The following is a 27,024-nucleotide window of genomic DNA, read 5'->3' as shown; positions in this document are numbered from 1 at the left end:
TGTTTCTGTGTTCATCAGGTCCTGGACAGTACAACCCCAGTGTGAAATCCTGCCCTCAAATGACTCTGATCTCCAAAGAAGATCGATTCAAAGTCTCCACGAACACCAACCCAGGGCCTGGAGCTTATCAGGTAAACAGGCTTTTTTAGTTGCAAGACTCTTTCAGCAGTGAAACATTCACAGAGAAAGGATGAAGAAACCTTGTAGCCACACAGACTCTTTATTGGAGTCTTTTTGTGCATCTGGTGTCAGAATAAGAAGCTCAAAACATCTTTGACATTTTCTTATCCTAGATTTCTCTGTGATTTTGAAGAAACAGTGTGAAGGGATTCAGTTTGTTGCACTTTGGCACCAACTTAAGGTCTCTGAGTGACACTGCGCTGTCATAGAATAGAGCTGGTACCTCCCTCAGACAATGCATATTTATTGACAAAGCCATGTTGGTTGAAATAGGATCATATGGCTCCAAACCAAGTGTTATTCCCTTATGTTGAAATGCCAGTGCAGAACTTCTAAAGACTGCAGTTCTTCAAGTGTCCACTAGAGACTGGCAGCAGAAGCATCAGAAGTCACATAAACAACCCATGTTAAAATACAGATTTTTACACCAGAAATAAACACAGATTTGTTCCAGAAACAATTTAGTCAAAATAGTGTATGCCTTTATGGGAACACACGGCAGAGGGAGGGATTTTTTTTTTCAATAACTTGTCAATGTAGGTTTAAATGTGGATATTGATTTATGCATACTTAAGGCATAGCTTGTTTGACTGCACAGCATAGCCATTCGTCAGAAACCCACCTCAGCTCCATCTTTTGGTCTATTTCTTGCTTGATCTAAAAAAGAGGTTGTGTTATCTGTCCTATACAATATTTGAAGGCTTTGACAGACTGGAATAATGAGGATGATCCTGCGTTTCAGCTAGGGCATAGCTGAAATATATATTGGTTTCAGCTGGTACAAAGTTTTCAGTTGATATTTATAACCAATATTTTGTCTATTAAAATCTGCCTATATCAGCTGTGAATACTGGCCGTACAGAAAATTTTTGGTGAAGATTTATCAGCTGAAGTTCTTTTCTTTGTTCATCATCTTTCCATTCATTTTAAAGTGCGTTTGGATTACTGAAATTTTAGGTCTGAACATTTAAATATTGGTATCAGTATCAGTTTAAATGATTTTGTAAGTATCGCCATATTGGGTATATGCAAAAATCAATGACTGTGCATCCCAAGTTTCAGCATAATCACAGACAGATGCACAGACCCTTCCTATTTTGCAGACGTGACCTATCGTGAGGTTATTAACTCTATGAAATCTTGGTTTCTGTGGGCTCTGCAGACACTGCAGATTAATGCTAACAGTGTACTTAGTGGCTGAGGTGTCTGAGCATGTCACAGAGAAATACAAGTGGGGATGCTTCAGGCTTTGAGCAGTGAGCATGCTGTAGACATGGTCTCATAAAACATGGCCTTAATTTTAGATCAAAGAAATAGTTTGTTTCTATTATTTATTTTGGCACAAGTTTAATCCACCAGTGAGCTCCATTGTTGTTTAACTGCAACAGCACCAGCCTGAGCTCAGGTTACAACTGGGGCTGCTCGTGCTTTCTACCTCATTTTGTCTTGTCGCTTTGATTAACCCATAACAGAATGTTTGTCCAATCACCTTCCAAGAATTTTTTCTCCTGAGAGCCCCTCCAAAATGCTATATATATAGGTTTCCCAGATGAATGCAAAATATATCCTTTGCCATGGATATATTAAACAGTCTGTCAGGTTACTACAAAAACTTACAATTTTTCCACAAACTTTAACAATACCCAGTTAAAGTTTTTAATTTTTAATGTTGAGGGACCAAATGATGAAATATGAAGTCTGACATCTCATCACTACCGAACAGAAAGTGTAGCATGTTTGAGTTTTGTCCCGCCTTCTACATTTTGTCTGTCACTGACCAGTAAGAGCACAGAGTGCTCTGCACTTGCAGCAGTCACAGATGTAAACAAACTAAATGGCAAGGTGAAAGAAAAGTGGTAAAGATGGTGCTGTGTGATACAACAAGGACAGAAGAGTTTGTTGAGCTCTGACAAAAACATCTCTGCCTGCCTTTTCAACTTCATCCCATTGTCCACAGTGATTGTTTGTATACGTCACACAGTCTGACATGTCTGTTGGACAAGTTATGCACGACTTAATGGCTCAGTGATCATCTAATCTAACATAGAGACTAGGGCCTGACCAATATGGACTTTTGGGGGCAATGCTGATGGCGTAGGATGTATTTATTACCTCCGCCAAGGAGGTTATGTGATTAGGTGGGTTTGTCGTTTGTTAATTTGTTAGTTTGTTCGTTTGTTAGCAACTTAACTCAAAAAGTTGTGGACGGATTTTGATGAAATTTTCAGGAAATGTCAGAAATGGCATAAGGAAGAACTGATTAGATTTTGGGACTGATCTGGATCACTGTCTGGGTTCAGGAATTTTTTCAAGGATTCTGTACTATTGGGAGATAGGGCTAATGGCGGAGGTCTGCGCTTTTACCACTTCACACCAGGAGATGGCAGACATAAGTAACTTCAATCCCAGCAGCATTTTGGGTGTGTTTCTATTCAAAGTTTTGGAGTTTATAGAGTTTGAAAGATGCATGCCTGGTCGAGGAGACGAGTCAGAGCGTAACAGAGAGAAAGACAGAAAATTGTAGTGAGAATACTCACAATGCTGGGAGGAATAGAGGAATATTCCCCCTCTGCCATGACTTCCAGTTGTCCAGTGAGACCATGGTCAAGACTGTCAGTGCATCTGCTGGCACCAGCAGGCAATGTTTCTACCACGACATTCCACCTGTAGCAAAGCCAATGCTTTGCCTCACTGTGTTTCCACCCCACCGGGGAGGGAGTAATCGGCGCATGCCGTGGTGGGGGACACATGGGGACAGAACCAGGAATTTTTTAGAGGATTCTAGTGAATTTCTGTGAATGTAAAGCTGAAACATGACTTGGATGAGGGGGGCTCTCTGCACCTGGTAAAGCTGAGACAAAGATGACACTGATGACAATACGACTTAACATTACTGTGCAAGCCGTAAAGAGTAATATCCACAATGAGTCATATGCCTGTTTGTCCCTCTCTGCTCAGTCATTCTCTCTTTGTCCCTTCTCAATTTCATCTGTCATGTCCTCTTCTGTCTCTTATCCTCAGCCATGGACTAACTGCCTTCTTTCATCTGAATGCTGGTCTGTGAACTACTGCATAAAGCCGCATGCACCTTTCACAGGAGAACAGCAGACCTGCTGCTAAAGTTACACAGTGCTGAAAGCAGGCAACCAGGGCACTCCGTGGACTCCATTCTCCCTATTGAAAGTTATTGTTCTGCTGGATCAACTTTGAAACTACTGCTTAAGGTGGAAAAGTCGTATTGTTCCTTTAAGCAGTGTAAAATGGATTAATTGCTTTTTAGAAAAGAAAATCCCAACATCAGTAAGTTTCTGTGGCTTAGAACAATCGACTCTTTTGTAACACAAGGCTGAAAAGATGTACTTTCTCTCACTCAGCAGATTTTGAACTCATGAAAGAATGGCTCTCAAATGAGCTGCCTTCCTTAATGACACTGGGAAAAGTGAGTGCATTTTTATCAAGTGTAATGTTGTTAAATGCAGCCACCACAGACTGCTGACAGAGACAAATGCACTCTCTAGTTGAAGCATAATACAGCTGTAATGAAAGCTAACCAGAAACTAATGTGTGTCTGCTCCATTTCACTGTTTTAATATAAATCACAGCTTTGTGTTAGACCTGCTGGTGAATGTGTGAATATGATAGAAAGAGTGAATGCTGCTTCCAGTCCCTGCTGACTTTGAGAAGGGAACATCAAAGACCAAAGCACAGAGCTTGATTTAAACCTTGCTGTACAGTTCATCTTCATGTTCATGTCCATGGGTGTAGTGTTATCACAGGGCTCTTTGTTCTCTTTTTATCTGCCTCTGTGTGTCTCTCAGTCTGTCTGCTGCCTCTGTGTGGACTTATCTCCTCCACTCTTCTCTCCCTTCTCTTCAGCAGCTCACTGACAGTCTTTTCCCTCAGCTTTGCCTATTTCTGCCTTCATTTCTCTTTCCTTTTTGCCACCATTTCTCAGTTATTTAGCAAAAAAGTTGAAGCTGTCTTGATAACATATGGCTTGCAAATTTTAACTTATCTCGGTGTTGACACTTGTCAGATAAAATCGTACCCCTTGTGGTGTTGAGGGACTGCTGTCAGATCTGTTTTTCTGAACTGAACATCATCCTTGTTTCAATTTTTCATGTGTTTTGTCTTCTAGAAGGGAAGGAGAAGCTGGTGAAATCTTTGTAGTGGAAGAAATCATAGCCAAAATCACCAATAAAAGGAAACAATCACATTTGAAAATACACAAGTGGCACTATAATGCATTTTTTCTTTCATCATCAATGAATTTCATTGTATTTCATTGTATTTTTTTTGTCTATTGTTTTGTCCAACGTGGCTGTGAAAAGGTGGTTGTCACTTAGAACATTCTACCATTTTAATATGTTTTTAGTGACAACAACACAATGTTAGAGGTTGCTCTGCTTAACTGAAGCTCATTTAACTGTGGAGTGAATAGATATGTATGAAAGTCTATAGTTGTTTGAACTAAGAGGAGTTAAGCCAAGGTCAGACTACACAATGTTTTTGTGTCTGGTGTAATGGCCGCTGTGTCCGATTGTGATCACAGAGCCATAAAATTGGGATGTGACTTGGCTGACAGCCATGACTGACAACACAGAGGTTTGTAATCAATCACTGCAATCACTGTGATAACACTGGAAGGAAGAGGGGTAGGAAAGAATTTTAAACAAACATCATAAATTAAAATCATACAGTAATTAAAGAAATGTGCATGTGTCCAGTGACCATCCGAATTGAAAAATTGAACACTGAGATAAAAAAATCAAAATTGTACAAATAATTAAAATCAACTAATGAGAAAAAGTGTTGAAATAAGTTATCAAAATGCAAAAAGTGAAAGAGACAATTATGTCAGAGATGATTAAGATTTTGTTGTGCTTAACTGGTTGAACAAAAACTACTGTTTGTTTCTTGAATGAATTTAAGTTTGTGTAATCTCTAATAGAATTGGTAAGTTATTCCAAAAATGAGGTCTTTGATATTGGATAGAAAATTTTGAAAAGGTTGTGAAACCTGTTAAAAAATCCAACTTGATTAATGTTGAGTGAATAGATTCAGGTTTATTTGGTGCACTTTTGATAAGTGAACAAGTTGACACAACACATTATTGTGAGTTTCTTCTATTCAGGGGTGGAAAGTAACTAATCACATTTACTCACATTACTGTAATTGAACAGAGTTTTGGAAAAGAGACAAAGGAGCAGGTGGACCTAAGAGATTAGGGCCTGAAATAAAATAAAAGTCACAAGCTGAACCATTAAACAAAGAGCAAAAAGTAAAAGTAAGCAGCAGTTTACAGAGGACATTAAACAGTGTCCCGGTTGAATTCTCTGCATGGAGGCTGGAGCGTGTGTCAGGGAGCAGGAACAGGGTTACTTCCCTGGTGGAATACGCTTGGATCTTGGTGAGATCGTCTTTTTTACCTGGTATACCAGCATTTAGTGATCAATCCCTTATTTCTGTTTTGTTTTTTTTTTTTTTGTTTGTTTTTTTTGCTGTGTGGATTTATTATGTTTTTCCTTTGTTTCCTTTTGGATTATAGACTATATTGCGTTTGCGTGCGTCACAGACTTTAAAAGACTTAAAAGACACTTAAAAGTGCTTGAAAAGGAATAAGTTTGCTTTTTTCATTAGATTGGGACATTTAGTTTATTTTGAATTCATAAAGACTGTGATTAAATCATCATTTTTGTTGTGACCTACTTCTGATTTAACTTTACACACAAGGAGCGCATTTGTTCTGGTGGTGGTGTAATTAAATGTGACACTCTTTGAATTCATGGTGTCCTCTTGAGAGCTTTATTGATTGTGTTCATTCAGAATTGTTGTTCATTGCATTTTGATATATTCTTTACTTTAAAGGTTTTCTGTTTTCCTTAAAAGTTCCCCCTTGTGTGTGTGTTTAACGCTAGCTTGAGAAAAGTGAAGTGTTACAGTGTTTGACGTAAGGTTAAGTAACACCTCATAATAAATAACCTTGCTGGAGACCCATATTCTCTTGTTGATAGTGCACGTTAAAGAAAGATTGTATTTCACCTTGAAAATCCTGTGGGGATCACAAGTAGCTACTCAGTACTCAATATTCACTCTAAATAACTTACTTTTGACTTTTACTTCAGTAAATCTATAGAGCAGTATTATTTACTTCTACTGAAGTAGATTTTAACCAAAATAACTGTACTTTTTTGGAGTAATATAGTCAAGGTACTTTTTCCACCTCTGCTTCTGTTGAGTTCTGAGTTGGACCCCTTATCTCAAAAAAGTTGTGAAACATGTTACTTAAGTATTTTAAGTAACATGTATGTATTAAGTATTAACCCGTTGGGCTCTTATATTAATTTTTACAGTGTAGAGGCTGAAACAAAGTAGAACTACTGGATCTATTGGAGAATGTGATCATTTTGATGAAACGTTTTTGCAAAGAATAAATACAGTCAAGGTTTTTTTTTTTTGTTGTTGAAATAAGTGTAGTTAGATTTTTCCTAAATCTTTTACAATTCCAAGAAATTTTGTCACTTTAAACTTTTGTAAAACAGTATAAGAAATATTTATATTGGGTAAAATACCTTTGGTGTGCTGGATTTTGGGTGAAAACATCATTTATGAGCTTTTTCTGTGTTTGAGATTATTTCTTTGTCACTGAGGTGCATCAACTATTTCTTGTCATTAATTTTTTTCAGTTAGTTGTGGTCGTCCTTCTATGATGCATCATAAAAGCAGGGGTGTTCACATCTGTCTAATCTGACAGTTGTAGGATTACAGATGTAAACACACCTGTAATCCTGTAATTCCTTTTTTTTCTTCTCGTTTTCAAGATTCCCAGATGCTCGTATGCACGTTGAGTTTTCTTCAAACTTTGCACAAATGTCAGCTCTAACTCAAAGATGAACTGCTTAACTTTTGGAGGTCAAAGGTCAAGGCCAATGGGCCTTGTGCTTATCCCTTGCCTTTAAGATTTCTACGATTCACACTACCACAGAAACCTCTCCAGCCCCTCTTTAAAGCCACTGGTGTGCTTTCACTGTCCAGCCGGCAGATGTTAACCTCGCTGTGAGGTGACAGCAGTCACCTCCTCTCTATGAGGCCACTTTGCAGAATATCACCTCAGTAAGATATTTAAGTTTCTATGTTTAAAATAGATTATGAGATTCATCATTTTGACTCATATTCTCAACTTTATTTGAATGATTTAAATCAGACAACATAACTGATTGTTTCTACAGTGAGAGAACATGCTGTAATTGTTTCAAAGTGAAGAGCTTAATGAGCTTAATGTGATTAATACCACATAAAGACTGATGCCAGCAGTGGGACTGTGATGTCTAAAGTCAGCATCAGGAGGTTTACCTCAGTTTGATTTCACTTGACTCCATGTCCAAGTTATCGCCTCAGTGATTAGCTGTTTGACGATGACTCTACGACATCACGGCCACGCAGAGTTAAAGATGGTGTGAAGTGTTGCAGAGAGCTGGAGGGGTGAATTACTGTTGGAGAAAGGAAATGTGGTGAGACTGAGGAAAAATGATGGAAAAGCGTGGAGGAAGAGAGGCAAAGAGACGGACAGGCAGCAGCAAATCGAGCAGCTAAAGATGGTAGTTAAATTGAACAGCTGAAAATGTGCTCTGAGGGCCTGCAATCAGAAGCAGACGGCGGCGTAATGGAACAGAAGCTATTTGAGCATCAGAGTGTGCGTACATGTGACCATCCATACGTGCGTCTGTAATGTCACAAAGCTATCTGCCTGAGCAGCATCAGGCCACAGTGAGGCCTCATTAAGTGTTTCCATTTACTGCATCATGTGAGGCTACTTTTGGAGAGTGGGCTCGATTACCCCTCTCATACTCACTGTTCTTATTGGCTGATCTTCATTTAACAGAGAAAAGTGTCAGGATGGAGCACACGTGTATGAAACAACAAGAGGAGCAGACATCAAGCCAAAGAGTTTATTAATTTAATGCAATGATGTTTGCCTGAATATAAACCTGTGGATTAAAGAGCACCATGGTTTCTTTAAAAAGAACAAAATGACACTAAATACAAGGAGGATTTTGTCTCTAAAAGCATCAGATGATTTTGCTAAATTCTGATTATTTAAACATCTAAACAAATGTAATTATGCCTCTGGTCTAGAGGCAGTCGAGTTCAGATGAATGATGTCTTCTGGTTGGCTATGCATCCATCTGTCCATTTTTCCCTGTGCACCATTCTTGTGAATGCTTCGAAGGATTTCTTCAGTCTTTGCACCAGTGAACACTCTGAATCAAGGATGATCTGATTAGATTTTGGGGGTCATAGCTCAAGGTCATTGGGCTTTGTGTTCAGTTTGTGAACATGATGTCTCAATTACTCATTCAGGGAATTTTTCAGACTTTGCACAAGTATTTACACCGACTCAAAAATGAACGTATTTGATGCAGATTGAAAAAGGTGAGGAGAAAAGGCTGCAAGAAGAAGCTAAAGGTTGGAGTCAAATCTGGGCTGCACAGATCAAGGTCTACAGCAGTGATCATCAACTGGAGGCCTGCGGGCCACATCAGGCCCCCCATGGCTTCCCATCTGGCCCTTGGAGGATAATTTAATTCAGAAAATTTGAGAAAGAAAAACATGGCGTGCTATTGTTTAACTTTTTTTTAAATTAAAATTTAAATAAAACCATCAACTTAGCAACTTTTTAAACAAGAAGCAAATAGGTATTGTAATTCTGTAATTTGGCATGGTAAAAAAAAAAAACTGATCATTCCTGTCTTGATTAAAGCTGCATTTTTAAAGGCTCTTTAAGGTGCAATTTTGCTTTCTGAGACTTTAAAAAAAAGATCTGTTTCCTGTCTGTGTATTTGACCAATCATGACACAGCTAATTAGCATCAAACAACAAGAAGGCACCAGAAATATGTGGCTAAAATATCTCAATCGCCCCCTTGTGGCGAGGTGATAAGTAAACTGCCGAAATGTTAAAAGCTTAGTTCCATTTATTCTTAAAAGAAAAAAAATATTGTTATAAGAATATGTTAATTTGCCCAAAATATTGATTTTTAGTTTAGTTTATTTCAACCCACCACCACCACCACCAATTATGAAGGTGTTCATTCACTTCTTGTGATGTGATGCACCATGATGCCCCAGAGTAGAAGAAGAAGCAACAACAGCATGCAGCTGCAGCAATGACAGACTAAACATGGCGTAATTGTAGTGGGTGATTTTAGGTGTTTCAGAGGAGGATAACACAGTTGTTTTTGTGAAACGTGCTTCACAAAGGGAAGAAAGAAGTGTTTATGTTTGAACACAATGGCGCTTATAAGTCACAGAAGAAATGACATCCTAACAATGGAACAATGAAATACAAAGCAGCCATAGCCACTAGCATTAGTGGTGGTGTGCTGATTCAGGCACTGGAGAACAGCAGGAAGTTCTCCACTGACAGCCAAAAGGCAAATCTATTCATGACAAAATCAGTGTCACAGTCTCCTGATCCGCCGCTACTTCTTAGACTTATCCTTGCGGCTCTTGTTGACGTGGTTTCAGTACCAGGCTGATTGACAAGATCAGGGACTTGAGTTTCACCACAGACAACACCACTATTTTGTGTTAAAGGTGCGCTTTACATTTTTACCTACCTTTAGTATGACTTATGCTGGTGCATATTTTGAATTCTTATGAAGCTCTCTTTCAGTTCTGACTGGTGCCCTCAAAGTAGCACAGCCATCCATCAGACCTTTCCATTTATTAGATATGACAGAATGTTGTCATGTGCCTGTTGATGGGTTTTATGTGCAGTCAAATTATCAACAGGCCTCCAGTTCCTTTATTTTGTACTGGACTCTACTTTTTGAATATGACCTGATGTTTAATAAGGAAACATGTCTTATTGGATGTATGGTCATGAGCATAAGTTTTAGACATGCAGGGCATTGGGAATTCATCACAAGGCATCTCTTTTGTCCGGGTCTTTTCACCCCTGGTAACACGCCAGGAGACTGCCGGCGGTTTTTTGGCCTTTGGGACATGCACATCACAATCAGGGGGATTTTTGCCTTTATGAGGCAGAATAGCTGCAGAGAGACTGGAAAGATGAGGGGAGGGAGTGAGGGGGAGACATGCACCAAGTAGTGCCAGAACCAGTGCACTGAGAACTGGAGCCTTTGTTTATGGGTACCTGCTCTGCTTACTGAGCTGAACAGGCACAATAAAGGTATTTTTCTTAAGCTAGCACTGTTTTTTTGATGAGTGTCCCATTTTGGGATGACTTTTAATGATCCCAGAGAATGATTACCCAAGTTTTTCATATTTTATGTGATTTAATGCAGATGCCAAGTGTACAGGCACAGAGCAAATCAAGCAAGTTACTCAGAGATGTTATATCTTTTGCATAGCTCTGTTAGTCTTGAAGGTGAAGGTTCTTCAATTTTGTACAGCAAGGTCCAGTGATGTGCTGTCCTCTTTATCTGTCTATAAGACCAAGAATGTTTTGAATTTCAGAGGTCAATGAAGGATTTCTTATTTAGTCACCCACATCAAAGGGAGTCCTTCATTGCACCTGAAAAAGTCTTTACCTTTGCTTGTTTTCGAGGAGACCACAGTCTCTGTAAAAAGCCTCTAAGTTGCTTTGTGATTTTCCCTGAGGAACACAGTTTAAAATAGTAAGTTTACTTGGAAAATCATCCGTAACTATAGCTCAGAGCAGTCATTCATTTGTTGACATGAAAACAAGATGGATTGACGTCAAAAACCCAGCAGGTGATGACGTCAGATCCTGACTCACAGCCAAAAACAAAGCTGAGGTTAATTTTATCTTCATTATGAGTCAGAACAGAAGGTCTCCTTAACACATCTGACATTCTCAGTAAATGCTCCAAACATGTGCATCGCCCCACAGAGTGTTTTTACTTTAATGCGACTTTATCAGATTCAATGACATCATCTCATCATTCTTTTTGAAATTTGTGTGAAGTCTACATTATTATTATATCACTAGGAGACGTAGACTTACAGGCTGTGTGTGACTCAAGGAACACTCACAAAATATTTAGACATGAAGCTGGAGACTGCGTCATGTTTCTAAAATGAGAAAAATAAATGAATTGTTTAAAACTCTTGCTTCTGAGTCATACCAAGAATAAAAATAGAATAGAAAGAGGCCCACAGCTACAGTATGTTAGCTATCCACTATAAAGGAGGCCCATGGTGCAAATGCACATCAGTGCTGTCTGTATGTAATACCAGCTACAGCTCTCTCTCTCTCTCTCTCTTTCTCTCGCTCTCTTCTTAGCAAGTTGCAGACGGTTATAATATAATTTTGTTAATCTTCCCTAAATATATATTGTATGGAGGCACAAATCATTATTAAAACATTTGATACAGTGCCTTTTAAAAGTATTCACCCTTTAAATTTGTGCAATAAGTCCTTTATTTTAGGAGAGCTTACCTTTATGGGGTTGATTAAACAAAAAAGAGAACAAAGCATGTGTTTTGTCTCATCCCGGATAGATTGGTGCTACTTTTAGATGAGACTGCACACTGTGTCAATTTACGTTTTCCCCAGGCTGGTTAAGGAAAAATGCTTAAAAGTTGGAATACAGTATTCATTTACATTTCCAAACATTGTATAAGGTAGTTTAAGTAAACTTTAGCATGTTTAAAGCCCTCTTCTCACAGGATTAGTTTTACCTGTGGACCTCTGATAACTTGTGAATTACTCCCTGATGTCAGTGTTTGGTGTGGTGCACTCACATTTGCAATGTCTATAAATTTACTGTAATTAACTGACATTTCTTATTGAGAACATGAAGGAGCTGCATGGCTGCAGCAACGAAAACATACAGTCAATTGTTATTCCTAAAGTTAAACCAAGAATGTAATGTCATGTACATTGCATTCTGCAAGTGACATTGTCTTATTGTGTCCTATGCATAGCCCACTGCTAAACCAGAGTTTTTTTTTTAATGTGAGATGAATGACAAAATCATGAGTTTTAAAGGTCAAAATTTGACTTGAAATGTTAAATTATTAGTTTAAAAGGTCAACATATGAAATGCAATTCATAAAATTCAACATCATGGGTATTAAAAATTAAAAATATGAGATTAAAAAGTCGGAATCATTTCAAACAGTTTTAATGGTCAAAATATAAGATAAAAGTTGGAATCTTGAGTTTTCAGCGCCAATATGCAAGATTGAATTAGAAATCATAATTGTCAAAGGTGAAAATATGACTTAAAATTATGGATTGAAAAGCTTAAAATATTAAATAAAGATTCAAACTCATCAGTTTAAGTCGTTATTATTAGATGCAAAATTGAAAATATTCAATAAAAAACACAAACTAATGTTTTTTTCCACACTTTCCTGACTTTTATCTATTTAAACTTAAAACAAAAAGTAAGGCAATTTGTGTTTGGTACAGTATTTCTTTGTTGTAACAATGCTTCTGGGTAATAATCTTATACCGTTGGAAAGCCTGTTTATTACCCTTTTAAATGATGCCACATTTGTAAGGATCATGCATTTGTGGAATGAGCAGCAGAGCTGAGTATGTGGGTTGCGCCCATGAAAAATGTGCTAAATCTTCTCTGCCAATGCCAAACAGCTGATTCTGCCATTGACTCTTGTTTGGTGTTTGGTGGATTGGATGATTGAAGTTTGAAGAAACAAGACATATTGACAATTTAACAATATTTATTTAACAAACAGGAGCCTCAGTAGTGTGTGGAAGAACCATACACAGCCACAACAGCCTGGCTCCTCCTCCTCATGCTGGTCACCAGCCTGGTCACACACTGCTGTGGGATGGCATCCCATTCTTCAACCAGCATTTGTCACAAGTCAGCCAACATGGTTGTGTTGGTCACTCTGGCACGACATCATGCCCAAGCTGATCCCACAAGTGTTCAATGGGGTTAAGGTCAGGACTGCTGGCAGGCCATTCCATCCTCTCCACTCCCAAATTCTGGAGGTAGTCTCTGATAAACCCCACTCTATGGGGTGAGCGTTGTCATCTTGGAGGATAGAGTTCTTGCTGACAGGGTGAGAAAACAGTATTATTGGGGTGTTGTCTTCTTGGGACGCCCACTTCGCGGCCTGTCTCTGACATTCCCTGTTATATGGAACTTGACCTTCAGTTTGGAGATGGTACTAGGCTTCACTCCAAACAATGCCGCAACTTGGTTTTGCGTAACACCAGCTTGAAGTTGCTCAACTGACAGGCCCTATCCAGATCGGTCAAACGTGGCATGCCGACATCTACTGACCACTGTGGCAGGGCCAATGCTCACAGGTTGGCAGCACCTGGGGGTATCAGAAGCTCAAAACAAGAGTCAGTAGCAAAAGCAGATAAGCTTTTTGGCATTGGCAGAGAGGATCTGACACATTTTTCATGGGTGCAACCCACATACTCAGCTCTGCTGCTCATCCCACAAATGCATGATCCTTACAAATGTGGCATCATTTAAAAGGGTAATAAACAAGCTTTCCAACGATATAAGATTTGTTACCAAGAAACATTGTTACAACAAAGAAATAATGTACCAAACACAAATTGTCTTACTTTTTGTTTTAAGTTTATTTTTAGCCTCTATTTTGTCATATTTTTATTACTTAACAAGGATATTTGAAATCATCAAGGTCAAATTTGTATTTATATACCGGATGAAATCTGCAGACCTCATAGTGGTGGTCCAGTTAAAATAAAAATACTTAAATAAGTAGTAGAAACTAAAAATGCATTCAAAACAAAAGCTCATATCTAAGGAAGTGAATGCAGCCTTTATGGCTGTATCCCACACAGCACTTTATCACATCTGACTCCAACTTTTACATCTCCGCCTCACTGCTCACCTGAAATCCAGGGGTCTGCTTTTCTCTTTTCTAATTTGCGTCTGTAGACCAGGAAGGTTAATTATTATTGTCACCCTGCTGTGCACTTCCCTTTGTTGGATGCCTAGATGTCAGACATCAATGCTGTGTATAGTTCACATAATGATCTGTTCTACATGTGTTGTGTGACTGAGGTGCTGATGAAACTGTTTCTTATTGTTCTCTTCCTCATTTGTTGTCTTCACTAAACCAAACCTTGGAGGCAGCTAACCAAGGAGCCTTTTAATAAATCATTAGACAAACTGCTTATTTAGTTGTTAGGTATGATGACTGTGTATACGGTGTAGTGATTATGTGTGGGTGAAGATGAAAGCTTTCTTTGAGTCTAATGAATGTGCAGATTCCTGCTGTCCTACATAAAATAAGCACCCTTAGCTTTTGCCTGCATGTATTATGCATGTATGGGATGAAGCTTGTGCTTCTGCTCTGTGTATCATGCGTTGTATGTGTGTTGTGGGAAAGACTTTGCAGCATTTGCTCTTTATTCCGGGCTTGTGAGCACACTTTCACACGTCTGCATGCAAACAGAGCAACATCATCATCGTTTCCCTGCATGGATCCTCTTTTCCTTTTCCCCCCTTTGACCCAGTGAAACGGCTCATAATCTCACCCATCATTGCCATGCCGGTGGTGTAGCCACTTCCAAGGGCTCTTCCTCATCCTCCCGACCTCCTGGGCAACCCTGAGGGTGACCTGGAGTTGAACCCGCAACCCTCTTCCCATTACGATCAATACTGAGATCTGAGGGGCTCTGCCGATGTGCCTAAATCCTGCTGTGGCACTGCTGGCATACTGATGCGTGCATGCACGCTGGGAGGGATGGGGTGGAGGAGGGGGAGAAAGAAAAACAGAGAGAGAGCATGGCTTTGATAAAATATGAGGAAATTCTTCAGGCAGCACCTGGGCGGGAGAGAAGGTGGGTTAAGTGGATGTGCGTGCAAAATACAGTTATATGCCTGCATGTCTGCTGAGTGTTTGTGTGTATGTGAGTGAGACAGGATTCTTTTGTTTCCTCCCTTTTTTCTGGGTTGAAATTCAGGTCAAACTTTGTAATGCATATAGGGGTTTAATTGATTTATTTTTCTGGCGTACATTGCCTTAAGTAAGACGTAGAACAGATGGAGTAATCATTTTGGAGTTTCTTTGTTTTACTGACGTGTTCGAGTCCTGCTGTTATCTCCTCTTCCTCTGTAAAAATAGCACAAATGTTGAGCCCCAGTGATCGTGTTTTATGCCATAGATGTGATGTGCTGTAAAATATGTGGTGCTCCATGAAGGAGAGTTCTGTTAAAGCTTTGATTCAGTCACTAAGAGGCAGAGTACAGCAGGCACAGTAAATCCCAAATTCAACAATAATCTGATTTTTGTGTGTGCAAAAAAGAAAATATTTCACGTCATCAACCAATACTTTGTCTGTTTTACCAGCTGGCCTGAGTAGGGATGGAGATTGTTCATTTTAATTGATATTGAAACCCTTGTCTATACTCCTTATTGATCCGAGTCCTCATCAGCACCACTGTTGAACCTTTTCCATTGTTAATTGGAAAGAAAATGACAATACATTTTCAACAGAAGTGTTAACAGCTGAGTAGAGGTTGATATAAAAAGGTCAGGATTTCATTTATTATATAGTATCAATTTTATATATCTGAAATAACACATTCATCATCTTCACAACTGTAATTATGTAAGTTTCTCAACAAAAACTGAATTGTCTCTTTCTTGATGTGACATTTTAACACATCATGATTTTTTTTGTACATTTGCCTAGTGATGAGCTGTACTGAACTGACCTTGAGCACGTAATCTGCAAGCTTGTTAAGTTTTACTTTGCCAATTTCACCATGGAGTTCAACACTGGATTAATATTTTGAACGACAAAAACTTGTGACAGAGTTTGAGAGCACTTTTCAACGCTGATCTGAGCAGATAAAGAAGAAGATGCTCCTGTAGTAGCTGACCCATTCTTACTAGTGTATTCTACTCTAAGCACAGCCTTTTTCTTAAACCAGCAGTCTGTGATACTGAAGTTTAGTTTCATTTGGTGCACAATGCTGAAAAAAGTTAATGGTCATAACTCTGTGCCCAGCTCAGTTTTCAGTTGATTGATTTTGGATTCAGGAACACCATGCTTATTAGATAGTGATATAATCCGTGAGCTTTCTTTTTTGTTTTACTTCATTTTGATTTCACAAAATAAAACAAGTTTAGTGGACACCCTGAATTTTCTTCTGTGGTGGAAACCTGAAAGTTATAGTGGAAATAATCTTATATGTTGAAAGGCTATTTTACTGAAAAATGTGTTTGCTTCATTTAGCTGGTTTTATTCTGTTGTTTGTTTGTCATGTTTGTTGTAGTTTGGTATTTTGGTCAGGTTCCCCTTAAAAAAGAGATCTTAATCTCAAGGAAGACCTGGTTAAATACAGAATAAATGAAATAAATAATGCTGAAAGTATACAGAGGTTTTAGACCAACATATACTCCTATCAGTTCCAGTATTGACACCCCCAGGAGTCATTGTCTGTCAACACAGTTTGCCAAACCATTCTCAAATGCAAATCAGAACTGGATCATCCAGAGAATAAGTCAAATGTGAACACAATCCAGAAACGCCGCCCTCTTCCTTGGGCCAAAGCCCATTCAAAAAGGACTGAGGCAAAATGGAAAACTGTTCTGTGGTCAGATTTTTGTAAACCACAGACTAAAGAGAAAAGGCTCATCATCAGTAGCAGTTCAAAAGCCTGCATCTCTGATGGTATGGGGTTGCATTAGTGCCTATGGCGTGAGCAGATAACACATCTGGAAAGACACCATCAATGCGGAAACATTTAAAGAGGTTTTAGAGCAACATATGCTCCCATCCAGACAACGTCTCTTTCAGGGAAGGCCTTGCATATTTCAGCAAAACAATGCGAAACCACTTACCAGATCCATCACTACAGCATAGTCCAAGTGCTGAACTGGCCTACCTGCAGTCCAGATCTTTCAGAAATAGAAAACATTTGGAGCATCATAAAACAAAAAACTCCAGCAAATGGTCTCCCCACTTCCCAAAAAGTTACAAACTGTTGTTATAAGAAGAGGGGATGCTACACAGTGGTAAACATGGACCTGCCCCTACTTTTTGAGATGTGTTGCTGAGATCAAATTCAAAATGAGAAAAAATTTTCATGAAACCGTAAAATGTCTCAGTTTCAACGCCTGTTTCTTGTTTAAGTTCTATTGTGAATAGGTTTGAGATGTGAAAATCATTGCCTGCCATTTCTATATACATTTTTAACAGGGCGGCAGTGCCCCAACTTTTATGATTTTGTGTTGTAATTCTGGTGGAGACTCAGGAACCCTTTGAGATCTTAGGGGTTCCTGGACCCAAGGTCTGGCTGCAAACCACTTGTTAGAAGAGAGAAGAAGCTAATCTTGTCAATGAGTAAGACGCAAGGTAGGTCCTGTAGGTCAGACCGGTCAGTCACAGGGTTAGGAGGCTACAGAGACAGCCATGCACATTTACATTCACTCCAATGGGCAATTTAGATTGACCAGTTAATGAGTATGTTGCTAGGAACCCACACATGGAACATGGAGTACACACTCTTTTGCAGTGTGGCAACCGCACTGAGAGAAGAAAGATTTAAAAATCACTGGTGATGTATCTTTGCAGAAAAAAAGAGACAGGAGATATGGATAGGCTCTATTCTGAAGTCTGGGGAAAACAACCCATCACTCTTTTGTACTGGTTCAGCTCATTTTTCATTCTGTCATATCAGCCTGTAGTCTGTATCTACTATATGTCACATCTTCTTTAAAAGGACTGACTGTTTAACGGCCTGTCATTCTCCTCTGTTTTGTTTCAAACTAACATTGTATTATTCTTTATTTACCTCTATTATAATCTCATCTGTCTGTTCTGTTTGTGTGTCTGCAGCTGAGTCCAGGTCTCATGAACACTGTGCTGAAGGGCACCTTTAATGCGACGCTCAACAACCCTTTGGGCCCCTGCTGCTCCCCCGATGTGGCCCCTGGCTCCTTAATGGCCCACAGAACTCTTAACGCCATCCCACCTAACATCCTCTACACCCGCACTTCTTAGATCTCTGCGAGGGTCAAAGTTTAGAGGTGAAAGGTGAGCAGAGTAATACATTAAACTTCACATTTTAATTCATATTCAGGAGAAAGCTGATTCACATCAATATTAATGATCCTTTCCATTTCTACTTAATGTATAATGGATAGTATTTTGGCTTATTTTAAGTCTCTGAAGTGTGAGGAGCTAATTGATCAATTAAGGAAAAAGAAATGTGTTCAGAGAAGAGACCACATATTTAACTCCAAACATTAAGATTAACTTAAGTTGAAATCATTACTTACACAACATTTAGCTTTTTTGAGGGTCGTTCTATTTCTTGTCACTTCCAAAAGGAAAGTCACTTTATTCAAAGAGCATCGTTCACAGTGTTGAAAAATAGAGCATTGAAAAGGCATTTAGCAAAAATTGGATGTTCAAATACAAAAACATGAGCCCAGCAGGTAGAGACTTTACCATCTTCAATTATTCAGTGAGTTTTTACTCAAAGGAAGCCTGTCCAATATCAGTTTAGTTTTATATACAGGCACATCTCAAAAGATTGGAATGTCATATTTTAGTTCATTTTTTTCCAATGATTTACTTCAGAAAGTTAAACTTCCATTTATTCTAGATTCTTCTCATACACATTGAAACATTTCAATACTTTTTTTAACCTTGATGATTACAGCCTACAGCTGTCAAGATCTAAAATCTGCTATCTCAAAATATTAGAATATTGTGGAAAAGTCCAATTTGCAAAGGTTTCCTGAGCCTTCTTTCTGTCATTCTGGTTCAGTAAACATGACCACAATCATGGGGAAGAATGCTGAATTGACTTTTGTCAGAGGACAATCACTGACACCCTCCGCACGCAGGGTAAACCACAGAAGGCCACTGCTGAAAGGACAGGCTGTTCTCAGAGGCTGTATCAAAGCATATTCACGGAAAGTTGACTGGAAGGGAAAAGTGTGGGAAGATAAGGAGCACAAGCAACAGATATGAGCCCAGCCTTCAGAGGGTTGTCAAACAGAGCAGATTCAAGAAAGGGGAGCTTCACAAGGAGTGGGCTGAAGCACGAGTCAGTGGATCTAGAGCCACCACAGGCAGGTGTGTGAAGGAAATGAGCCACACGTGTCGTGTTCATACTGTCAATCCACTCATGAACCATTGACAACATTATAAGCTTCTCACCTGGACCAAGGAGAAAAAGAACTGGATTGTTGCTCAGTGGTCCAAATTCCTGTTTTTGGATTAAACTAAATATTGAATTTCATTTGGAAATCAAGGTCACAGAGTCTGGAGGAAGATCAGAGAGGCACAGAATCCAAGATGCTTGGAATCCAAATGAGAATTCCACACTTAGTGATGGTTGGAGGTGTCAAACCAGAAACTGGTTTGCTGACCATGGTGTTACTGTGCTTTATTGGCCAACCTGCCTGATCTGAACCCCATAGAGAATCTCTGGAGAAATGTCAAGAGGAAGATGAGAAACACCAGTAGGCTGCTCTCAGAGCAACCTGGGTGTTGTAACACCCCAGCAGTGCCACGGACTGATTGGCTTCATGGCAAGCTGCAAAGATGCAGTCATTTATTTAAAAGAAGCTACAAACAAGTACTGAAACAAGTACTGAATGCATAAATGAGAATAATTCTCTACTTTGTATTAGATGTATCTAGAATATATGGAAGTTTTTCTTTGTGAATTAAACCACAGTAAAAAGTGATGTTTTTCATGATATTCTAGTATTTTGAGATGCACTGTTGTATGAAAGTCCAAAAACCAAGTAATGACACATTGTAGATCTCTAGAACTCTTATTTTCATGAAAGTCTTAATTCTTCATTCTAGACATGGGGCCATGCAACCAATTACAATTTTACCGTCATCCCAAATTATACAACAGCTAGTTCTGACCAAAGAAATCTGTTGGATAAGAGGCATGAATATAAAGCACTTTATTTTCACTACTCTACCTTTGAATGATGGTTCTGCCTTCAGTTGTCCTTTGATGTATTTTTGTATTTATGATTACAGTGTTGTGTCTGAATTTTTCGTGACTACAAACTGAACCACATCTCTTTGTCACTAATTCTGATTTCATGTTGAAGGAAAATCAGAACTTGAATTTCAGCAGATTATCATAGATTACATAAAGTATCATGTGGGAATTAACTTAACTTCTGTTTGGTGAAATATTGAAGTCATGTCCTTGAAATTTTTCATAAAGTGAACGTTTTATACCCAGTCTCTACTAGTGATGCAATTTGAAAGCTGACAGCTGTACTATGTATGTTTGCTAAATAAACAGGAAGTAATGATGGGTTGACAGGTGATAAAATTGAGCTACCTGGAGAAAGAAAGCCTGGGTACAGTGAGTCATTTTGAGATACTCTCTGAATCACATCTGACACTCTGGATCACTGAAATACAAAAAGTGAAAGTGATCTAAAAGTTCGTAGTGGCCCAAAACTTCGACCTTAATTGAGCTTAACACCCATCTCTGGTTCAACCAGGCTATGAAAGTGATGTCAGTGCTAACTTTTAAAACTTGGTCTCTGCAGATAGCGTCACACAGCAGCAGAGAACTCCCTTTGGAGGGCAAGTAGTGATTTCTGCATAGAGAAATGTCAAAAAGGCAATGTTTTCAGATGTTCACAACTATGCCAAGTGTTCAAAGTGTAAAAACAAAAACATTCTTAATTCTTAAGCTAACTTTGTGCTTAACTTTGTGTTCTGTGTGAAGGCTAGATGAGTGGTATCACACTCCAGTTATTTATGGTTCATTTTCCTAAAGCGTTCTGGTTTGGTTCAGTAGTTTTGCTTTGGATTAGCATCTTATGCCCTGATCCTACCCATGTTTCTTCAGCTGATGTCTATCCAGTCTCACTCACTGTGATGAGGAATCAGTCTCTCCTGAAGGTCACATATTACTTTTTCAGGCTTTTCTATCAAAATTATGTGCCCCTGGCCTGTCCATAATCCCCCCAAGAATCAGAGGGCTTGTTTGGCAACAACTTATCATTACTCGATCTCTTACCCCACAAGGTGTATTCAATTGACAGTACATCACTGTTTCAACTAAGAACATGTTTGTGACATAGGGCTCAGCTAGCCTCTTAGCTCAGTACAACATTCCTCAAGACTCTTGTCTCCCTTCATCTTGCTATGATGCAGGTAGTTTGTAAACTTGATTGCCTTCATGCCATGTAAATTGGTTAAACTTTCAAAAGAATCAGCTTTAAAATACTAACTTTCCTCTGTTCCCATTCATTCCTTGTCCCCCACCTCCTGACCCCCGATGGACATTCGCGATCATGTGATTGCAAACAACCTGTAGTAGAATAGCATCACTGGGCCTTTCAGGCAGGAGCTCTGAATGGACCAATCTTACTGCTGATTTGTTGGTAGTGCCAGCTTATCTGGCCTTTATAACTGTAGTGGAAACTGCAGGTCAACTGTGACTGTAACAGAAGTAGAAGTAGATTTTAGATCTGAAATAAACAGCCAATATTAAAGGAACCATAGTGAAAATATCTAAACTTTATTTTAGATTTAAATGCTGTGTAATACAATTCTATTGTACCTGCTAGTTAGCTTAATCATTTAAAAGCAACATTTAACCTTCACTGACCTGCAGCTTTGGTAAACACATTTTCTATAAATGTTCATTGTGTTCCTGTTTTATGTGTTTTTGCTAAAGCAGCTGGTCTGGTCTTACTTTATGCTCACTAGAAGAGCCTTGTGGTACATTTCTTTTTACTTCACCTGGAAATGAACCATAAAATGGCGTCTTCAAATCTCTCCGAGGGGCAGAAATAATCCTACTTTTCTTGATCCACTTCTGAAGAATATCTCAGTCGTCTGTGTGGTCAGAGAATCTGTGTCCGCTCTCAGACAGAATGACTCCTCATGAAGTCAAGGCTTGTGTTTTGTGCACTCCCTGTTTTTTTCTAAAGTGAACGTTTAAAAAGACTGAGAGCTCCACTGGCTCATCCTGATCTCCTTTACATTTGTGTCAAAAACAGTCTAATAGCAAGTCCTGTTAAAGGAAGAAAAATGTTAACTCCTTTAGTCAGCTCTCATTCAAATGTACACTCTGATCCCACTGTAGTAATGGCAGCATGTCAACCTCTGTTCCCCTGGATTCATCTACCATATACTTTAATTTTTAATTTTTTTTTTTTTTTTTTACAGATGATGGTGTTTTTCTTCATTCATCCATTTAATTCCCCCAGTTTTTGATTTTAGCCAATACTGATATTAATACCTGTTGATAGAAATGTACACTACACTGAACTCATCAAACCATGTCTTTATAGTCCTTGCTTTGTGCGCTGGGGCACAGTCTTGCTAAAATAGAAAAAGACCTTCTCTCAACTGTTGCCACAAAGTTGGAAGCAAAGCATTGTCCAAATGTCTTGGTATGCTTAATAATTAAGATTGGTCTTCACTGGAGATAAGGGACCCAAACCCTGAAAAACAGCCCCGTACCATTATCCCTCCTCCACCAAACTTCACAGTTGGAACAATGTTGTCAGGGAGCTTATGTTCTCCCAGCATCTGTCAAACTTAGACACACCTATCCAACTGCCTCACACAGAAGTGTGATTCTTCACTCCACAGAACACATTCCCACTGCTCCACAGTCCGGTGCTGCTGTGCTTTACACCACTCTATTTGCCTCTTGGCATTGGACCTGGTGATGTGAGGCTTGCATGCAGCTGCTTGGCCATGGCGACCCATTCCATGAAGTTCCTGCCATACAGTTTTTCTGCCTACATTAATGTCAGTGGAGGTTCAGAACTCTTCAGCTACGGAATCAGCAAAGTGTTGACCACTTATACGCACCATGCATCTTAGCAGATGTTGACCCTGTCTGACGCTTCTGAGTTGCTGTTGTTCCTAAACGCTTAAATTTTCTAATATCTCTTACAGTTGACTGTCATGAATTGCCTTATTGCATGTAAAGGTGGCATCCATCACAGTGCCAAGCTTGAAGTAACTGAGCTCCTCTCATTAACAGATATGGACAAATACATCTGTCTGTATAGTGTAGCTCAGTACCAAGACTTTTCTGCCCTTAAATCACACTTAACAAAGTTTAAGGAATGAGGATGAACAAAGAAAACGGCACCAGCTGATCCAGGTCTGTCAGTCCATCTATCTATGCAGCAGACATATATTTACAGCCAGTAAATCAGCTGCAAATAATAGCAGAAATGTTCATATCTGATAAGATAACTCACTTTTAATCTAATATCTGCCAATATCGATACCATGACAATATTATTGTCCATCCTTAATGATCATCAATTCTAGCTTATAGATACATTTTAATTTTAGTTAGCTCCACTTCATATGGTTATTACAATACTGAACGCTGTTATGGCACATCACATACCTTACAGGAGAAGTAAGTACTCCAAGTCCACTTTAGTGCTATTAAACTAATTCAACGCAACTTATTACCTTTAATTTTTGACCTGTTCTTTCTAGACCTAAAGATTGACTTGGTCTTTTTCTTTTTTATTGTTTCAGGTCGCAGGATGAAGAAAGCTTTTATACTTTGTGGCGAAGTGAAATACATGCATCTCCAGCTGATGGTTCCCTCATTTCTCACTGTGCATAATGACAAGTTTGACGCTCTGATTCAGCTGTTTGGTGGATTAGCTCTCCCTGTGTTAACCACCCTGTGAATCAATAACAATTAAAAATCTGTTCAAACACATTTAGCCTGAGGTATCAATCAATACATCAGATCAGACATTAAAAAGACAAAGATTTAAAAGGATGGGAAATCTGGATGGTGATTTTGGCATAAAAACCTTGACTCATCTAACAGAAAAGCTGAAGAAATGGCTGTCTGACTTCATGTGCCTTTAGCTTGTTTAAACCCTCACAGATTTAGTGTTGACTTACTGTAGCTGGGATTGTCAGTAATCTTGTCATATTTAATCAAAATAAAACCGAGGAGGGGACAGTTAGAAAAAAAAGCTGCTGGAATCCCTAAAGATTTTCAGCCATACATTATTGCTCTGCATGCATAAATGATGAAGCCATTAATTATGCATATTTGTGCTGACTATCGGAGAAGCAGGTGTGAAAGTCATATAGCAGACTAAAAACTTAGCTTTAAATATTGCCAAGAGGCAACATGGAGAAGGCCCTTATCCTTCAAATTCCAAGCAGCCTAGTACTACTTGTTCACATTTTTATGAAAAAAGGTGATTTATTTACAACAATTAGACTGGTTTTCATTCAAATATGAGCAAATCAGGCATTCAATTATTATTAACATGTCATATTGTGATGTAGAATCTGTGATTTTTATTAATGGGAAGTCTCCTGGTTTCTTGATTGACCTATCACATATCAGCAGGCTTTTGGTGTTCTGATTAACCTGCATCTGGAAGGTCCAGTCACTGGTTAATCAGTATCCCTGCCTACCATTACACCATGAAGTCAAAAGAACACCCATGTAACTCAGAGAAAAGGTTATTGAAAAGTAGAAGTGAGGGGATGAATACAAAAACATTTCCAAGGCACTGAGCGTCCCCCAAAGTTCAGTTAAATTCATCATCAACAAATGTAAGGAACTTGGCACATGTGTAAATCTGCCTAGATCAGGCAGTCCTCACAAAATAAGTGGTAGTGTATGAAAGAGACAAATATGAGAGGCCACCAAGACACCTATGACTACTCTGAAGGAGTTACAAGCTTCAGCAACTTAGATGGAGAGACTCTGCTTACAACAACTGTTGCCCAGGATCTTCACCAGTCAAATTTTATGGGAGAGTGGGAAAGAGAAAGCAGCTGTTGAAGGAAACTCAGATGAAATCTAAACTAGAATTCACCAAAGCATGTGGGAGACTTCGTGGTCGAGTGGAAGAAAGTTCTGAGACCAAAATGGTGCTTTTTGGGCATCAAAATAGAGGAAAATCCTGGAGGACAATCTTATTCAGTCTGCAAGAGAACTACAGCTTGGGAGAAGATTTATTTTCCTGTAAGACAATGACCCGAAGCGTACAGTGAAAGCTCCACAGAAATGTTTTAAAGACAACAAGGTGAATGTTCTGGATTGGCTAGTCAAAGCCCAGACAGCACTCCAATACAGAATTTACAGATGGACTTGAAACAGGCTGATCCCTGCAAGAGGGTCTGGCTGTAGCCCTCGAGCAAACCTCTACACTGGGGCATTCGGTTGGAGACCTCTACGCTGGGGCGAAACCTCTACGCTGGGGCAAAACCTCTTCGCTGGGGCGTGACGTCATTGCCCAAGCCTACGCTGGGGTGTGCAGTGTGTTAGCTGTTGTTAGCATGACCTAGCTGTTGTTAGCATGACTACAACGCTGTTCTTATGACACATTAGCATAGCCCAGTACGCTGGGGCTTCGTCCCAGCGTACTGGGCTACGCTGGACTGACCTATGCGCTATTAAACCCCAACTGGTTTGGTTTAGGTGTTTAAATCTGACTGGTTGGGTTTAGGGTCAGCCTGTCGGCAAGTGGATAGAGCTGAAATTTCGTCGCGGGTAATATACGTCACGCCCCAGCGTAGAGGTCCGCCGGCTCGGGCAATATACGTCACGCCCCAGCAGAGAGGTCCGCCGGCTCGGGCAATATACGTCACGCCCCAGCGGAGAAGTTTCGCCCCAGCGTAGAGGTTTCGCCCCAGCGTAGAGGTCTCCAACCGAACGCCCCAGCGTAGAGGTTTGCCCGAGGGCTGCAGCCAGATGCCTCTCGATCCCTGTGCAACCTGACAGAGCCTGAGCAGTTCTGCAAAAAAGAATGGAGTAGAATTGCAGTGACCAGATGTGCAAACCTGACTGAGACCTATCCACACAGACTCAGTGCTGTGAGTACGGCAAACAATGCATCTACTAAATACTGACTCGAAGGGGGTGAAGATTTATGCAGTCACTTGTTCTACATTACATATTGTTAATTCAGTTGCATTACTTTGTAGAAATCTGATGCCACTTTGACATGAAAGAGTTTTTTTTTGTCAAAAAATCAGAATTATATCAATCATGGACGATTTTTAAAATCAGTAAAAGGATAAAACTATACTTTTTAGAGGCACTGTGCATAGTCTGCATGGTACTCCCACTGTATGGCACAAAATAAATTCCTCTTTATCTCCTCTGTGCATTAAGAGCTGCTATGAGTAAAGACATATTTCCACTGTTTCAGGGAGTAAAAACTAGTTTCCAGATTTTGGAAAACTACTTCCAAAGAAAATATTGTTTTGTGTCTTATACTCATCATCAAAAAGGCTAAGGCAGAATTTCACCAAGGCAATCACAATAAATAGTGTATTTTGTTGGTTTGATAAGGGATAGTAACTTTTTCAGTCAAAAGTAATATTTCTTTGTCATTGCTTGTATTTAGTATAGACCGTTTTTTCACCTCCAATGGGCCGTAAAGACACTGTGCCAAGAAATGTTCCCCCTCCACCCCTAGTGGGCAGCCTTGCCTCTACTAGACACAAGTATACTGCATGTGTTAATACCACATGAATGAAATACGTTCAAACAAAACAGAAAAGCTAATCTGTTTCCATACAAGAGTGTGTGTTATGTGGCATTTCATGAGTGGGATTAAAAAGCTATGGTTAAACACGCTGGATGACTTTGCTCTGAAAATGGTGAAAAGACTGAAATCATAAAAGGTAACACAGACCATAAGGTAGACGTTTAAAAATCAATAAGGTTGGTAGATGTGTAGGAGAGTCAAGCGGCAAACGGATAAAAAGAGGAGGGCTTCGAGGAAAAGGTGAAGTGCAGCGAGCTCCTGACCTTGTTGGTTTGATATCAGCGGCACTGGCTTAGACCAGGCGGTTCAGAGTGTCAGATAAAACGCTTTTACTGGCCGTTACCAGCCGAGAGAGTAGATTTATGCTCCTTTC

General features: G+C 39.4%; 1 protein-coding gene across 1 annotated transcript in view; it reads left to right on the top strand.

Annotated features, from left to right (window-relative positions):
- Nucleotides 1-23,699, top strand: part of stpg2 (sperm-tail PG-rich repeat containing 2) — a 127,079-nt gene extending 103,380 nt beyond the window's left edge. The window contains exons 12-14 of the mRNA XM_041788370.1: nucleotides 19-131; nucleotides 17,977-18,174; nucleotides 23,656-23,699. Coding sequence (XP_041644304.1) covers nucleotides 19-131; nucleotides 17,977-18,141 — 278 coding nt within the window. The 3' untranslated portion in view covers nucleotides 18,142-18,174; nucleotides 23,656-23,699. The remainder of the gene's footprint in view (nucleotides 1-18; nucleotides 132-17,976; nucleotides 18,175-23,655) is intronic.
- Nucleotides 23,700-27,024: the final 3,325 nt, after the last annotated feature.

Source organism: Cheilinus undulatus, linkage group 5 (genome assembly GCF_018320785.1).
Source record: "Cheilinus undulatus linkage group 5, ASM1832078v1, whole genome shotgun sequence".
Taxonomy (NCBI): domain Eukaryota; kingdom Metazoa; phylum Chordata; class Actinopteri; order Labriformes; family Labridae; genus Cheilinus; species Cheilinus undulatus.
This window is presented reverse-complemented; position numbering and strand designations above follow the sequence as displayed.